Consider the following 17,823-nt stretch of genomic DNA (forward strand, 5'->3'; position numbering starts at 1 on the left):
CATTTTTCCTTCCTATACGTTTAGGATCGTACTTTCTTCCTCACAGGGCTGGTCTGAGGATGAGAGAGGGATGTAAAGGGTGTGACACAATCCCCGCACCATTATCCTTGATCAATAAACAGCTGCTGATATGAATATGATAATAAGTGTTCTTATTTAGAAACCATTATGATGCCTTGGGGAATACTCGAGACTTCTTGGCATATTTAGGGGTTTTGGGTGGAAAATCGGGAGGATTTCAGAGCAAGTGTTTGGTGGCAGAGGATGGGTCATGGTGCACACACCTGGCCAGAGAGAGGCCACTTTGCGGGAGACACGTGACCTTCCACAGCAGCCGATGGCACCGCATCAATTGCCTGGTTGTTGCTATGAGATTACGCACTGGGCAGGACAGCTTTGAAATAGCCTCTTTCTTCCCCTGGATTCTTTTTCCACGTCTGGCCAGTGGGACTTCCTCTGCTTGCATTGCCCAGGTGTGTGACTGCATGCTTTCCAGAACATTATATGCCCACGATTGAACTAATGAGTGTGCAAGGAGGGACCCCAGTGTCCGCCTGTAAACAATGTACAGGTGTATGTGTGCTTGGGTATACTTACTTTGTGGGTTGAGAAGTCTCATTGTTGGTGAATATTTTGTTTTCCTCTGAGTTTGGACACCTGGTTGCCCTGGCAACTGTATACTTGAATTTGCCAGCAACTGAACCCTCCTTGAGACATGTTTGCTCACTCACCCTGGCGCCCCCTCTCCCAGATCCTAACCTTTGGTCATTGCGAATTTCCATAGCAGGAGTTTTTCTTGCTGTGGAAAGAACCTCTCCTCTCCCTGGAGTTCAGCACCCAAGGTCAAGTTCGGAGGTGAAAGAATGAAAGCTGCAGGGAAGGTCTGACAGATATCACTGACAATTTTCCCTTCCTCTTTTGTAGGAGATGACCTGATTTATTTGCGATTTGTGCACTTTTCTTATAACTAACCTCTCTAGCTACATACCATGCAGCAGGGGAAAAGACAATAATTAAAGTTATTAACATAGAAAATTGTTACCTATTTGAAGTTTCCTGGTATGAAGGGTGAGCATAATAAGAATCAAACTGATTTCATTTATTAAAAGCAACTAATGGGGTGAAATAAAATAATGTTTTAGATATGAGGAATGTTACATCAGGAACAGAAATGTTCTCTCTTTTATTGTGTCTCTAGCAAGGAAAGGTCAGTGAAGAATTCTTGGAGCCTTTATCTATCTTGTGTTGCCGAAGCCAGGAGCACAAAACAAGGCTTTTGCTGAGACAGGTGCTAATTCATGAGCATGTACCTACAGGAATGGAAGGTGAGTTCTTCAAGAAAGGGAACTGAAAATGCAGGCAGACAAAGGCCCATAAGTAAATAACCCCTTTGTCTCAGAAGCATAGTTCACACAGGGCCCCCACATTATCTACCAGACTTTGTTCATCTCTATGAATATTGAAGGAGAAGACATAAGCCAGAGGTACCAACTCTCCCTTCCATGCCATCGTGGCCTTCAGACCCAGTGATCTTGTCTCCCTTTGTGTCTTTGTTCTTCTTTTAGTACTTGAGAAGACAAAATTAAGTATGGAATTAGTTCTGCCTTGGCAAGATTTGGGAGGATTTACAATTTAGGAACTGGGCAGTTCCTTAAGCAAATGTAGCCTTCGGGAATTCTACCCAGCTCTGTCTGTCTATTCAGATAATGTGGGAATGTCTGCTGGCTCTCTGCCTCCCGGCCTCCTAGCCTTTAGAGTTTGTACTCAGCACTGGAGATGCCTCTTGTTGTGTGGGGCCACAAGAACCAGGGCCAGATGTTCTCCTCTCAGTTCTTGGAAGTTGAGATCTTGATAATGAAAACCAAACTCCTCTTTGGCCCAAGGCTCACAGTAAAGTCATTTCTCCCTGGAAGGCCTAGAAGTCAGAGAACCTTGTGATGCACAAGGTGGCCTAGGGAACATATGAATCTGGGGGGTCCAGGGCCCAGGCTGGTGATGCCAGGCAGATGGATATTCATCAGAGAATGATACCCACAGAGCCTCTGAGAGTCTGGTAATTAAAAGCCAAGCTGTGGCTCCCCAAAGAATGAGGCTACAGAGAAACAACTTATCTGTGGTCAGAGTGTAGGGATGAGAGGAAACAAAGCCAACTGACGCTTAAGAGGTTGTTCACTCCACGAGGCCAGGGGAACACGTCTCCATGCCGTATGGCCAAATTCTCTCCTATCAGATTTCTAGTAACTCATGTTATACAGGAAATTGTTAGATAACTGAAAATTAGAGTTGCTTCCCAGTCTGTCCCTCGCATTGCCCCCTGGTTGATATGGGGGACTGTGGACATAGACCAGATAAGGAGGGTATGCCTCCACACCCCAGGCCTGTCTGTTATCCACTTGGTCAGAGAAATTTCCCTCACGACCGCCCATGCCAATGGGACAGAACTCAGCTCATGACCACAGCATGCCCGGGAACAAGCAGATAGCATTTCCTCATCCCAGAGAAGAAGAGGATAGGGAGCAAAGTCAAGTTTTATTATTAAACAACTTTAATCCAAATGCTGATTATTATTTGCAGTGTCTGAAGGCACAAAATATACCTAAAATGTATGGAATAGTCTAAACAGAGTTATAAATCCAAAGAGCAAAGCATGAAAAAAAGATACATTCTGAGCTGACACAGAAATCCGAGTTGGGAATTTTTTTTTCTGGAGAACTTACTTGAATATCAATCATTTCCCCTCATGCCAAGGGTAGGAAATTTTAAAAATAACATAAACATGGTGAAGAATAACACCATAAGATGTTAAGGGTTTTTTTTTTGTTTTTTTTTTTTTTTAATATAAGCAGAATACCTTTTCCTCAAAGATGTGTGTGCTCTCTTTCTCACAGGCGCACACACGCACACGCGCGCACACACACGCGTGCACACACACACGCACACACACACGCACACACACACACACCTGCCCTCATTCTACTGTCCCTCACACCCATTCTAAGCAAAGCTGTCCAAGAAGACATCCATGGTGTACCCCAGAAGACAGATCATTCTCAGCACAAAACAGACTTGGGAGTGAGATAAGGCAGTGAGACCAGAATTTGATTAAAAAAATAGATATATATGAAAAACTGACCATCCAGGGCAAGGCCCCCAAAGTGCTGATGGAAAGAAAACGAAGCCTGCCCTCCCTCGGGGAAACCGCCGCCCACCCAGGCTTCGCTATGCGCATGCGCCCGGCTCCTGGCTCTCCACACTCTCATTGGAGAAATGTCAATGGATCGCCTTGGTAGCGCTAATACCAGGCCATTCTCAGTATCCAGAGATAAATAACATAATTATAAACACTCTTCTCTCCGGGGTGCTTTTAGCTGACTATGTGATGCAGCCGTTCCTTTCTGCTCAATCATGTCAGTCAGGACTTCAGGAGAGAAATCAATCCGGGGCTAGTTATCACCCTCCTAAACACAACTCTGGACTAACTCTACAAGGCTAAAAGAGATGCAGTCAATAGTCTTTGTATTTGTCCATGACCACAGATGGGCTCTCAGCTCCCTGATTACCGTCTAGCCCAGAGAGAGGGGTGAGGGGCAGGGAGCCCAGTCCTCTGGGGCCCGGATATGGGCTGTGTTCACCATCCTGGCAGGTTAGCAGAGCAGAATCACCTTTGTCTTCAGAAGAGCTGAAGTGACACAGATCTGATTACTGGATTACCGGGAACTGCTCTGCTCCTAATAGTTCTCTGTCTGGTTCTATAGTGTAATCACCCCAGGAAAGATGGGGGGAGTGTGGTTCTCTGGCTGTTCTGGCCTCAAGGAACAGAGCTTCCCAGCAGGTTGGCCAATTCAGGGATAGTTCTGGGACTCTCAGAGACCATGTGATGCTCCCAGCCAGAGGGACCCCTGCTATGGGCTGGCTCACTGCTTGAGGGCTTCTGGTCTGGAGAAGGGGGCAAGGCAGGTGGGGAGGACTGGGTTCTGGCCATTTGGCAGACTGCTTGCAGGGTTTTAGACCTGAAGACACCCTCTCACTTTTGGGGCTGCTTCCCTGGGGGATGCGTTACTTGTCTTCACATCACACCAAGTTATGCTGCTCCTTCTCTAGGAGCCAAGGCTCCTTCCTATCTGAACAAATATGGTCCCTTTGATCTTTGCCCAGCACTCACCATCACCTAGAGCACTGGTCTGCTCACCAGGTGCCTCCCTCCACTTCTCCAACAGAGTCCTTTGACCTGAAACTAAAGGTCGCAAACCCAAGGGGATATCCTCCCTCTCTCTGGCCTCACATCTCACCACCTCAGCTGGCCCTCACACCATACCTAGCCTTTCTCTACACCCACGGACGAGGACAAGCCCACCTCTGCCAAGCCTCCAGAGCCAATGATGGGGCCTATCTGCCTTTTTCCATATTCTATCACTTGTTGATTCTTCTAATTGAGGAAAGAAAGTAAAAAACAAGGCCAATAGTATGACCCCTCTGTATGTCAGCAGCAAAGCTCTCAGAGATGGTCACCTCACTGGGGGGTGCTTCTCTTGGGCCACAGCACATGGCGTCATGTGGTAGGTGACCAAGAGGACTGCCCCCTGTCCCAGGAGCCTCCTAAGTTCCAGGCTGACAGGAACAGCTGATCACCCTATAGCGCAGTGGCCTGGGGTCATGCCAATGCTGGCTCACTGTTGGTCTACCCAAGAGGATTAAAGAGGAACAAAGGGCCAGGAGCAGAGGAACGTGGCAGGAAACCATGGGACATGGGAACAAGCAGCATTTGGGGCTCCTCTAAAGGGAATAGCTGCTCATCTTCCCCTCTCCCCCAGCAGGAAGGGGCTCCTTATCTGATCACCCCCTCCTGCCTTCAGAAAGGCCCAGGAATAGGGGGCTTCTTTGGCACTTCAGAATGATCACAAGTAATTTGCCTTTTTATTCATATAGAACAAAATTTACAAAGTCATTCATACAGTTTTTGTGGTTTTTTTTTTTACTGACTTCGAAAATTGGGAATATTCAAAATACACTTTTACCCCACTCCATTCTGTCATTATTTACACGTATGTACAAGAAAAATGAAAGAGTCTGTGTGTGTGTGTGCGTGTGTGTGTGTGGTTTGTGTTGTGGTTTTCCTGTATTAAAAAGCTCTGCTGGTCGGGTGGGTGGATGGACGGTCGGCGGGGCGGGCGGCGCGGTCAGATGGAGGTGCCATGGGAGGTGTCCAAGGCCTCTGGAAGGACGCCTCCCGGCACAGGCTGGAAGGACATGGGGATGGGGGTCTTGACTGGGCTCTGGCGGAACAGCCCCCCATTGGGCGACCTGTGTTTGCACTGCATGGACGGCATGGTGGCGGAGCTGCTCAGGGCCAGTGGCAGGCTGCTGCCCGGCCCTGACGACAGTGTCCGGCTGGTGCCGTGGCTGCTTTGCTCGGGTAAAAAAGTGCTGACGGACAGCTGCGTGTTCTGGTACTCTCGCGTGGGCTCCAAGGCCTGGCTTGGAGCCAGGCCCCCCATCTCCAGGGCGGAAAGCTCAATGGACGCTGGGGAAATCTGCTTGTGGGCAATGTCTTCATCCATGAGGCTGTTCATGCGCCGGTGAACCTGCTCCAAATTCACTTCTTTGTCCTGCAGGGAAAGCACAGTAAGGTCAGGCTGAGCCCTTGAGATGAGCCACAGCGGGCTTTCCACCAACTCTGGGAGGCCTGGAGACCCCAGGTCTGTTCAGCCTGTGGACACGGGGTGGGCATCCCCCCAATCCTCCCACCCTCCTTCACCTGGATGGCCAGCCCTCTGTTATCTGGGGAACCAGCAGCCTAGGACACTGGCCCTGGGTAGCATAGACCCAGCAAGCAGGCTTTGGCAACACATGCCTCCCCTCCTCACTCTGCTAGAACCCCTTTCATTCCCAGAGGCAACCCTGTGAGAAGATGTCTTGAGGAACTGGCAGAGACAGAAGGAGAATAAAGGAGTTCCTGTGGGAATAAAGGGAACTGGTCCTCAATGCCCAGGGAACTGGGCCCCATGTATTTGCCATAGAGTTTACAAAGCTCAGAAAGCCTTGTGTGATCATCCCCGTCATCCACAAGAGGAAGCCTGGGTTCGGGAAAATCAGTGTCCTCCCTGGAATCACAACCCTGTGATGGGCAGCCTGGGAAGTGTGGAGTAGGAAGTGAAGTCCTGGCTGCCCCTGAAAATCCATTCTCCCTGTGCACAATGTCCAGAGATGCCAGCAAGCAGGCACGCCCCTGCCTCCAAGGCTCATGGGGCTGGTTCCTGGTTGAGCAAGATGGAGGAGATGGTGAGGAAGGGGACTTCTCAGGGTTCAGGTGACTTTCCTGGTATCAAGGGGGTTGATACCTCACACTTGACTCTTTCAAGGAAATGGTTTTTGTGTGCTTAACAAATATCATTCTTTTCAAAAACCTGATGTTTTGTCTATAATATTAAAATAAATCAATGAGGCCAAATTACTTGGAAGCTCCTAAAAGACAAAGAAGATGTACTCTAGCTGTTCAGTTCGCCCCAAGGAGGTGGGGGATGAGACCAGGTGTCCACAGAGAAGCCACACCAGCTCCTCGATGAGGTGCTCAAAGTTTCAGGCAGCATGAGTGCCAATGTGGTAGGCAAGCTCATGGCTATTTCTATGTTTCTCTCTGAGGTCAGACTGCTAGAGAAATGCCATGTCAAAGCTCCGGTCTGAGACAGAACACCACAGTGTTCTAAGGCTGTCTAATGATGGCATCCATTCAGTAGGAACCTGTCTTGTAGCGTGGTTAGAAATACCACACAGTGGAGAAGCCCTGAATGCACTTTCAAAAGGAAAAAGAAGGAACCATACACATTTAAGGGCCATTCCAGGGGCTGCTCTGAGCTCCTAGGAGGCTGGTGGGAGATTTTCTCCAGGAAGAGGCCACCCTGAGTAGCTGGCATGAACACCCCTCTCTCGTGGATGGTTAACCCCCATGAAGTCTCAATCCAGCCTTCCTCGAGCAAGGAAGTTGCTTCTGCACTTTGCTCCTTATTCCCAATGCCTCCTGGTGTGGTGAAGGCAGGGCCACTGCTCTCTCCACACCTTTGCCAAGTTCATGACTGGTAGACAGAGGTTGGCTTCTGTGGGACACAAGCCATCTTTCCCAGAACCTTTCCCGGAATAAGAAAACTAACAACCCCCACAAGAGAGTAAAGCACTCATCCCAGGCCAAGAGCAAAGCTGAGAATAAGAAAGCCAACTGATTTCAGGATGGAAGATAACATGGGGCTTGACACTGTGCCCCAGATGGAAACATCAGAAGTTGCTGGCAGAACCAACATTCCAGGGATCTGAAGCCCCACACAGCAGAGCTCAGCTCACTGATGCTGGGAAACCAGCTCCAAGTTGAGGACATCTCAGGGTAGCGAGTGTCGTTGATGACACTGGAGAAAGTCGCTGGAGCGGACCAGGCCTTTACTTAGCCTAACTAAATGTGATGCATGGGCTGTCTTTCACAGACTCTTTAAAGCCTGTGAAAAGACAAGATGCCAAATTCAAGTTCTCTCAACTACCTTTCAGCATACTGATCCAGGTCTGTGCAACCTTGTCTTTTTCTCTGTGTTTTATCTATTGGTTTTTATTCTTGCATATGAATCTAATTTTTAATTGTTTTTTAAACTGTTATATTAGCCCCTTGTTGTTTTAGGGCCACCATGGATCAATCATCTCTTCCTAAGAAGACCATGGTTTGTGTGCTTTTGGGGAATTACTTCTTCCTCACCAGAAAACAGTTTGGCAGGTGCCCTGCCCCACCTGTAGCTAAGATGCAGGACCATGACCAAGCAATGACAATATGGCTGAATCTGAATCCTGAACAAAGAGATAAAAAGAGACAGAAAAGAGTTGATTATCCTTCCAATACAGTAGGAATACTTCAATAAACTTTCTGCTCCATGACCATCTCTTGTCTCCCAGCTCTGTAGACAAGCATGACCCCTGCACCCCAACCCATCCTGCCTCTCCAGTCTTCTCATGGTTGCTATGTGCTCCAGAAAAACTGCTGATACAGCACTTTCATTTGCATTGGCCGAAGTCTGTGCCATGATGGCAAATCTCCATATCTATTGGTTATTTTCATTTCAAAGTAGGGGAAGGATGAAAGACAAGTATCAGAGATCCTGGAAGCTGGGGAAGTTGAGAGAGAATTTCAGACACTTCTGGGGTTTACTTATATAATCCTCCCTTCTCTTTACAGCAAAGCTTGTAGAAGGTTGAATGAGCTGAGTGTCGCTGTTGGCAGTGCCTTCAGTTTCTACTGAAGGAAAACCAATGGCCACTGGACTTGGGATCATGAGGAGAACTTGTTAGTTACATAATCTCATCTTTTCCTCCTTTAGATTTTCTTTCCAGGGCTTTAAGGATCCTTTTGGGGATGGAAAGAAGTCAAGTTTAGGAGTGGACTAATTTGGAGAGGAAGGCAAGCATCTTGGCCCCAGCCCTGTTCACTCTGGTGGTAAGAAGAAAGCCCGTGACCCTTTTTTCTCAGAAAAGTGTTCAGGAGATGCTGCCCATTTTGCTGGGGTCTAGAGAAAGAGAAAGGGGAACTTCCTGCCCAAGAAGGGCACAAGAGTCGAGAGTGGAGACCGCGTGAAAGGAACCCTCTCTGCCTAATGCCACAGACACAAAACAGAAGGAGAGCTTTGGGAAAAGACCAACTACCCAAAATCCTCTGAAGAAAAAATGTAGCAAAAGAGGTCTCTGAGATGCAGTCATTTACCAGAGAAGTATGAGGGAGAAGAGGTTCGGAGAGTAGGATTCTCAAAGTGGCTGGGTATAGGCACCAATCTAACATGATAATCACAGCTGTGAGGACTTGGTCTGGTAATATCAAAGTGTTTAGAATAAAAGTCAGCCCAGCGTGTAGGTGTAGTTGTGGAAACAGCCCAACTACCCCCCAAATCAGTATTTTTGGAGGAAAGAGCTTGAATAGTTTCCTAAATCTAAATAATTTTTCTCATGCCTCAAGTTAAGTAAGGACAGATTAAAAAACTTCAAGAAGAACTATAAAGCTGTGCCATGGGGATCGACTTCCAGCTGAGGTCAGTCAGGAGCCTGTAACCTCTCCAGGTCAGGACCCAGAGAAAATGTCCACACCAACTGAACAGACTTCCCAGGGAAAATTTCTGCCCCAAATGTAGTCAAGTAAGTCACCCTCTCTACCCCAGCAGAATTTCACTCTATTCAAATTCGATTACTGCCAGTAGATCCAACACAAGCAAACTCTGGAGGAACAAGGTGCCATCGTGAGCTGCCCATATGTGAGTGTTTATCTGGACAGCAAAATGAGGAGAACTAAAGAAAATGCCTCACGCCCCCTGAAAACACAGGCAATCTGGCTCTGAGTCGGCCACAACATCCCTCGGCTGCCTGCTTCCTCCGCCGCTGTCTAGTCCAAGTGCAAGGTGGAGAAAACCACCTTGGGTGGTAAAGCCCAGAAGCATAATCTTGGGTCACCCGGGGCCACAGATTTAGCATACACCAAGTCATTTCCAGTGGCCCCTGGCCAAGGAACGAGGAGGCGGAAATAATCCGCCCACTCAAGGAAAGAGGCAGTAGTGATTTGAATAATTATCTATATTTTAGACAAAATGGGACATTCTATTATGTTATGCAAATTTAAATAATGGACTTTTTTATGTGAACTACATCAGTTTACATCCTCATTATCTCAAGTTTTTGGTGTTCAACCGCATGGAAACTTGCTGCTGTCTTCATTAATTTACTGTAGGTAACTGACCTAGTCAAACATCCCTGAATATGACATAAAATTCACAGACTGCATTTATCCCTGAATCGGCCAAATTCTGCATTTCTCCTCTCATATTAAACATGATGACAGATGCACCAACAGAGGTGACTGGGGACCCTCTCCCAGGCATTGTCTTGCAGAGAGATAAAGTTCTGTAATTAAGCCGCTGTTCACCAACGTGGAAATAATTCAGTGTACTGGAAAACGGTAATTAACTAAACTATCATCTATGTAACAGCCAGTTACACGTGGGACTTGTTAGAACAGACTTTGTTTAGTGTCCAGTGGCTTTTACTTTAAGTTGGGATGGAACAAAAATGGGATGAGGGACTTCAAACCTGACTGGGATGGTTGTAGAGGTGTCCTTCCATTACCACTGAGACCACCCCAGTTGTAAATGAGACTGAACAGCTGGGAGAAACACCATCCATTTGAGCTTCTTAAGAATTACTCCAGGGTGCCTGGGTGGCTCTGTAGGTTAAGTGTCTGCCTTCAGCTGGGGTCATGATTATGGGGTTCTGGGATCGAGTTCCACATTGGGCTCCCTGCTCTACAGGGAGCTTGCTTCTCCCTCTCCTCCCTGCTTGTGCTTTCTCTCTCTTGCTATCTCTGTCTCTCTGTCTCTCTCTCAGATAAATAAATAAAATCTTTAAAAAAAAAAAAAAAAAAAAGAATTGCTCCAAAGACTTGCCAGCCCCAAAGGCCTGGGCTGGAGTCTGAGACTAGTGGTTGGGTTAGAGCAAAGAAGTTCAACAGCTAATGAAGTGGTCTCAAGAGATGACGGGCAGTTTTCAGAGCATCACGAGAAAGACTTCCATTAGGCGCACTCATTCATTTCACAGGGGAAGACGAAAAGAAGAGAGAGCTAATGGACACTTTCCTTCAGAGGTGGTAGCAGCAGGTGTACAAAGGGGTGAACCGAGGCAGGGGTGACAAGATCTGTTCAAGGTCACACAACTGCATGGTAAGTGGAGTGTAAGGATCAGAGTCCAATCTACCCAGTTCCCAAACCTGGGCTCTCTCCCACTATGCAGGCTATGTGCTCCCAATTTCCCTTTAGAAGGATGGTGTAGACCTGTGGTTTCACCCTTGGCAGGATATCCGAAGCAGGCATGGGGCTTTTAAAAATTATGGTTGTCCATATCCACCCAACCCTACCCTTTGGGGAATGGAGCCCAAGCATCTATATTTCTAAAAAGCTCCAGGATTAATCACCTCTGATGTGCAGCCAGAACGGAAAGCCATTGATCCAGCTGCAATGATTACACAACAATTTAACATTAATAACATTTTCTTTATAGGAGCCCAGACTGGTTCATTCATTCGATAAACACTTTTGAGCTCCTACTACCAGATGAGCTAATGTTCTTGGTAAAGCATCCATCTCGGTCCCTGGCATATAGAAGGTACTCGATACTTCAGTTAGATCCATCACCTCGTAACGAGAGGCTCTGCCGTTGCTGGGGCTGGACTAAGTGATGGGAATGCAGAGGTGGAGAAGCGCCAGCAGACTCTGAGCAGGCACGGACAGGTAAACCATTCGCAGCAACTTGGAATCGCAGCCAGCCTGAGTGCGTATGCATGGTGGTGACAGGGCGGGGGGCAGCCCGTGGGAGGTGAGCAGGGGAGATCAGACAGAGGGGAGTGATGTCTGAACAGGTTGTGAGGTGCACACTGGTGTATGACAAGCACTCACAGCCTTCCTGCTGGGAGGCTCTGGAAAAAGGGCAGCAACATACACTCACTCTCCTCCCCCTCGTGCTAAGAGGTCTGATATCAGCAGTGTAGCCATTGGGCCAGGCTTGGTTTTCAGCAGAAGAGAGAAACTGGGGTTCAGAGGATGTCAACACCTAGCTAGGAGCCAGGATCCTGGCTCAAGAAAAAGCCCAGCTTATACCTTTCATGGGCCAAATCATCCTGAAGATGTTAAGTAAGAACCCCTGCTCCTAATCATACCCCACCCAGGGGCAGACACGTCATTTTATTCCAGTTCTGTCCCTGTCACTTCTGCCTCCTCTTTCTCCAGGGCGAAGGATGCCTTCCTCCAATGTTCTCAAAGAGAATCAGGACAGGTAAGAAGATAATGTGTAACTTTCCCAGCACAGACAAGGTACCACACAATGTGACCTGTCTTACCCGTGCCCGTGACTGCCCATCCCAAGGTCCTTGGGAGGGAGGAGCCCCCAGGCTACCATTCACCAAGCACGGCCCATGGGCTGGTGCTGTTTCTGGCACTTTGCACACCTCCCTTCATTGAATTTCAGGGCAGTGCTGTGAGGCTGGCATAAAGGAAGAGGGGAAAGGTACAGGAGAGAAAATTCTCTATGTGAGGTTGATGAAGCATCAGAGGAGTGGAGGCAGAGAGGGTGTGCAGCCAGAGGGAGAGCCCCTTGAAACAAATCTCCCACCAAGTGCACCTGGCCACCTGCAGCAGTGCCTGGCCACCCGGGCCTCAGTCAGCTCCTGTCTGCAAGGGAAGCAGGGCCTGGGGGAGGGCAGGTGAGGCAGGCAGTACAAGCATGCCAAGCTCCTAGCCCTGCGACAGATGATTCATCCCTCACTCTTCATGTCATCTCCCATTTGTGCGGTTCTCATCTTTATTTCATGAATATTTTATTCTCCGAGCAATGGCTCCACTTCCCCCATAAATCTAGAGGGTGGCTCTTTACAGCAAGCACAAAGCCTGCTGCACTCACCTGTACTGGGTAACTACATAATAGTCTGATTCCTTAGAAAAAATATGAGCCCCAATCCACATGAATATTAAGGGGTTGAGTGCACATTACTATTCTTCCTCAAGTAGGTGTCTAAAGTCTGAAGGCATCTCAACACAAGCCATTAAACACAACTAGAACTACACCCAAAGACAGCTTTCTGGCTCTTAAGAAATATGGCCAAGGCCCCAGAATGAAGCATTCTAAGACTAACCAGACACTCTCACCCAATTGCAAACACTGCTCCAAAAAACACAGGTAACCAGTACCACAAAGTGGTTCTGATTAAGGATCATTATTATTTGTGGAAGGTGTGAAAGTTAAGTTTCTAATATTGTGTTGCGTTGCCTTCCTGGTTTCTGTTCCTTATGTGATGAGGTCCCAATCACTTGGCCTGGCACTCAGATCCCTCAGAGAAAGCCCCTGGTCCCTGGTCCAGCCCTCTCCACTCACCTCCCCCTGCTGTTGCTGACCCTCCAGTCCCCAGAGCTCCAGGTGGGGGGCGGGGCCGGGGGGTAGGAGGTCAGTTAGGACTATTTAACTCAATGCTGTTCACCTTGCCTAACTTTCTGATCTCACCTTCAGCTCTACGATCGGTACCAATCCTTTAACACTGACTTCTAACAACTCCAAGCCCCAAGAACTCTTCAGTAACCAGTACCCCTGCCCCCTAAGTCCCCACCATGCCAAGGCTGGGCTGGGCGCACCTTGGTACATCCATGGTACCTTCTGCTCACTTGAGAATGGTCCTGACCAATGAAGACTGCTTTGGTCAACCTCTCTGCTTGACACATCTGCCCCTGTAGAGGTGAATTCCCTAAGGACATGGGCTATGCCCCTATAGGCATATTTATGAAAGGAAAGAGAAGAGGAAGGGAGAAATTTCATTTGAAAATCAGAAACCCATAAAAACAAGAAAAAGAGGGGATAGTTCCTTTTTCTACCAGAAGGAGCTGGCAGAAAGAAAGGCAGCTACTATGCTTTTTAACTTGCCTCTTCATTGGTCCTCATTCCTACCTGGAAGCAGGTTGGTCGCAGGGGCAGAATTTCCACATTTTCTAGGTAGGACCAATGTACTTCATTCTCTTCTCTTGTGCCTGAGGTCCTGGGCTTATGTAGAAGCCAGAGAGAAGGTAGGGTGCTTTACTGGCAAGAAGAGAGCTGTTCCTCGTAGCTAGGTCATTCTTTGGTTTCCTGGTCTTTTCTCTGTTTTTCTCTTTCACCTCTGCCTTCTATGTCTCTCCAACAATCGACCCAAATACTTGTCCTTCTGTCTCTCTCTGTCTCTCTGTCTCTCTCTCTCTCTCTCACACACACACACACACACACAATGACTATTCATTCTGGGATACCTAGGCTAGGCTTATCACTAAACCCTAAACAGGGATGGAAAGGGACATGAAGACTGAAAGCAGATGAGAACACCCAATCCAGAGGAAGAATGGCCTCTCCCTGCACCTGACTCATAAGGGACATTCTGGAAGGCTGAGCCTGGGCACCTGCTCTGCCCATGCCATCCCAAGTTAGACTTTCCATGATGGTGAGATGCTCACCCACCCAGAGAGCTTCTCCTGCTCCCTGACCCAAGGATATTTGCACAAAGGAAATCAGGCTATGGCTGACTGGGTTTGGAAAAACACCAGACCCAAACTAAATAACATGGAGCCTGGATACAATGGGATCTGGTCCTCTCTGGTCCCACTTGGAGGTAACTCGAGGGCCACCCTTCCTTGGGTGTGTACTCTGATGCCTCTGTGCATATAGCCTTGATGGTGAGAAGCAGGTTGGTAACAAGACAGATCTGTGGCCTTTCCTTAAAACTACTCATCAGAATAATTCACAGGTCCTCCCCATGACTTTCACACACACACACACACACACACACACACACAAATTTCCAGTAGCAAAAGAAGCTTGGGCAGAACCATTAGCCATTCCTTTCAGTGCTTTTCCCTTAAGTCTGCTCCCTCCTGCTCTCCTGTGGCCCAGGTGTAACAAGGAGAAGCAAGAGGCCATGGGAGACCTAGGCTTTGCACTTCCTTGCAGAGAGGCACACAGAAGGCAGAAGAGGAAGATGGGTGTCTCCGGAACATTTCCAACACACTGAGTCAAACAGCAACGTCCTTCCAGCAAAAGCTAAGTGTGATGACAGAGAGCGGGATGCCTGGTATGAATGGAGAGTCTGTTCCCTCCCCCACCTGGCCAAGGGTTCCATGACAGACTGATGTATGGGCTGTGGCCAACCAGTCCCTCCAGGCTGCAGAGACAGTAGCCATGGCGACACTGCCTCTTTGGATTTGGGGCTGCTTACTTTGCTGCATTGTGTTTGAAATTTACACCTGTTTGTGTCAACCTGATCTGTTGATGATAATTCAGAAGAAGCTGAGCTGTATGTAGCACGCAGTGGAAGGCCTACCATGGAGTGGCTGGGCTTTTGCCTCCATGCGTGCCGGTGTGGAGGTTTCTGCTGGCAGAATATCAAATAGTCAAAAGACCTGCCCTGCCACCCTCCCTCAGGGGAACTGACTCCAGGGTATGAAGCCTTCACATTAAAAAAAAAAAAAAAAAAAAAGAGCTTGAAGAAAAGCAAAACCCCAATGGAATGAAGTGTCCTGGGTGGAATCAGCTCATGCTCATCACAGATAAGGCGGGGAATGTGCCAGAACACGGAGTCTGGACAGAGCCGCCATGTTCCCTGTGCTGGGCATAGGCAAGGCTGGGCCCTATCAAGATGAGGGAGGAAGGGAGGATGGGAGAGGCAGGGCCCGGTCCCTACGTGCATGCCGGAAGAGCAGAGCCCTGTGGCCCTTGATGGGAAAGCAAAGAGAACCAGGAAGGAATGAGGTCTCCTCTCTTACCCTACAGTTGTTCTCTCCAGGTCAGGGTGGAGGCACATGGGCGGGGCAGGGTAGGGAAGGGCCCTCTGGCGCTGCTCATGCTGCACCCGCTCTACAGATAAATACAGGACTTTAGTGGCCACGGCTGGGGCCTTGGCCCTTCGGTCAAGCATCGAAACATCCCCTCCATTTGTTCTCTTGCTTTAAAATCGAACAAAAGCAATGACACCCCACCCCCACCCCCCAGTAAAACATGGCTGTCTGCACACAGGTGACTCCGGTAAGTAGTAACTAGAAGAAAGCCCGCCCCGGGGGACTCTCCTGCCTCTGGGCTGCAGAAGGGAGAAGCAGGACGCAGGGCACGGACCTCTTTGGGGGTCTCCTGGTGGCACCGGTTGCTGTTCCACCACAACTCCAGGGCAGCCACCAGGCAGGCGAGGAGGAGGCCGATAGCCAGGATGCAGAAGACCCCCGCGAAGCTGTGCAGCTTGAGGGCTTTGCCGTCGGCCTGGGCACTGGGAGGGCTGGTGAGGTCGCAGCGGCCCAGGTGCGGCCACCACTTCTGCTTGAGCACGTCGAGGTCCCCGGTGTCCTGCAGCTCCAGGATCCTGCAAGACACCAGCCATGGAAACCATGGCCCCTGGCGCGGTCCTGGTGACCCCAGCCCCTTCCGCAGCACACTGGCCCTCCCACAGAAAACGCTGAGCCATGGCAGCCTTCTTCTGCCCCAGCTGTCCCCTTCCCCAACCCATCCTCCCCTCTGCAAGCAAAGTGCTCTTCCCCCGGCACACTCCAGATTTCTTCTCTCTCCTCCTCAAAAACCTCGAAGCTCCCACCCACCCTGTCTCATTGCCCGTGGATAAGGTTCAGTGGCAAAGCACATAAGGACCCTTCACATGGAATCAGGGGCAACATAAAGAACTGGCTGAGGCAACACTCAGACCTCAGACTTTAAAAATGCTTCCTTTCAAACTTCAATAACCACATTGTAAGTCTCTCTCACCAGGATTCACCGAATCACTCATTCATTCATTCATTGAGCATCTGCATCTGCCTTAGGCTATGTACGATATTCAGCACCGCTGGGTGAGGTCCAGAGACTTATACACAGACTTTGAACAATAATATACAGAGAGAGGCTGTGATCAATACTATGATATGAAGATAGAGGTGCTAAGAAAATGGTGCATGGAGAGGATGGTCCAGTCGGGGCATTACAGGGAGGACCTCATCAAGGGGGTGCACACCTGAAGGAATGTTAGTCATCAAATAGCTCCCACTTGTCTAATACATTCTAAGTGCCAGGATATAGCCTAAGCTCTTGACAAACAGTGTTTCATTCTCATGTCAACCCTTTGAGATGGTTCCTTCCATTTTTCCAGAGAAGGAAAAGGAGGCACAGGGAGGTAAAGCATCTTGCCAAGGTCAATTTGTGGTTGGCAAGGATGGCATTGAATGAGGACAGACAACAGCCATTCTTGCAAGTTTGTTCTCAGCTACGTGATCTGTATATCTGAGATGCTACAATATGGCCAGTGAGGCTCCAGAGAAGCAGTGGGGAGGAGAAGGATGGTGGGAGATGAAGACAGTAAAACAGGAAGAGCTGAGAATGTGGGCTTAGAGAAGGTGTGAGAGCAATCTGCATTCTATCCTGTTCACCAAGGTAGGGCAACCCGTGCTCTTCCCTTATTCCCCATGTAGGTGTCTGAATGGTGATTTTCCTTTGTTGTGGGATGTGATAGACTCCCTCTCTAATCCAGGGGTCTGAACAGTGAGCAAGTAGTAACTGGCAGCCCCCAGGCTCTTCATACCCAAGCTTTTCCTTCTGGGGTAGAGGGTATTTTTTTAAGCCTGGTTCATGGTTATACTGCTATATGATAACACCTGCGGTGACCACTCTGAGCCAACCCGGGTGTGCACATTTCAAGGGCAGTGGTTCTTTATAGCCAGGAGAAGCTCACTTCCAACTGGCCATTTGAGCAGTTTCTGCCCCGGGCCTGTGTTGCAGGCCAACTATGACTATAGGCTGAGGCTGAGTTCTGTGACTATGCATGAGCTGTGACTGGTGGAGAGGGAAGGTGACAGCCCAGGGGTAGGGGGCGGGTGTCTTCTGACCTGCCAGCATCATGGGCCCAGCAGAGCATGGCCTCTGACCCGCTGTGAACAGCCTGGCTCAGGGCAAAGAACAGGCCATGGAGGCACCAGATCTCAGCTGAGTATCACAGGACAAGTGACTTGCCCCTGTTAACCTTGACTGTATCATCAGTGCAAGACAGACCCACGAGCTTTCCAGGTGAGTAAATCCTTTGGGATGAGGGCTACGTGTTACTCTCCATGGTTTCTCCCGAGGAAGCACAGTGGCAACCCAACTTGGGCCATCCATGAATGTTTGTTGCATCAACATAAATATGAATGTATTAACAGAATCATGAAAACTAATCTAAACAAAAATGGTCATTGTGAGATAATGAGATGATGTCTGTTAAGGGCAAGGACACAAGTCGGCACAAAA

The 17,823-nt window shown here is 48.8% G+C and overlaps 1 protein-coding gene across 3 annotated transcripts in view; it reads right to left on the reverse strand.

The window, feature by feature from the left end:
- Positions 1–2,522: 2,522 nt before the first annotated feature.
- GRID1 (glutamate ionotropic receptor delta type subunit 1) overlaps positions 2,523–17,823 on the reverse strand; it is a 686,787-nt gene continuing 671,486 nt past the window's right edge. For 2 of the 3 annotated variants that reach the window (XM_059397943.1, XM_059397942.1), the window contains exons 15-16: positions 15,679–15,919; positions 2,523–5,606 (exon numbers count right to left, since the gene is read on the reverse strand). In XM_059397943.1, coding sequence (XP_059253926.1) covers positions 5,178–5,606; positions 15,679–15,919 — 670 coding nt within the window. In that variant the 3' untranslated portion in view covers positions 2,523–5,177. Of the gene's footprint in view, positions 5,607–15,332; positions 15,424–15,678; positions 15,920–17,823 lie in introns of all 3 variants that reach the window. The other variant, XM_059397944.1, reaches the window with a different exon arrangement.

This window comes from Mustela nigripes, chromosome 4 (genome assembly GCF_022355385.1).
Source record: "Mustela nigripes isolate SB6536 chromosome 4, MUSNIG.SB6536, whole genome shotgun sequence".
In the NCBI taxonomy this organism is placed as follows: domain Eukaryota; kingdom Metazoa; phylum Chordata; class Mammalia; order Carnivora; family Mustelidae; genus Mustela; species Mustela nigripes.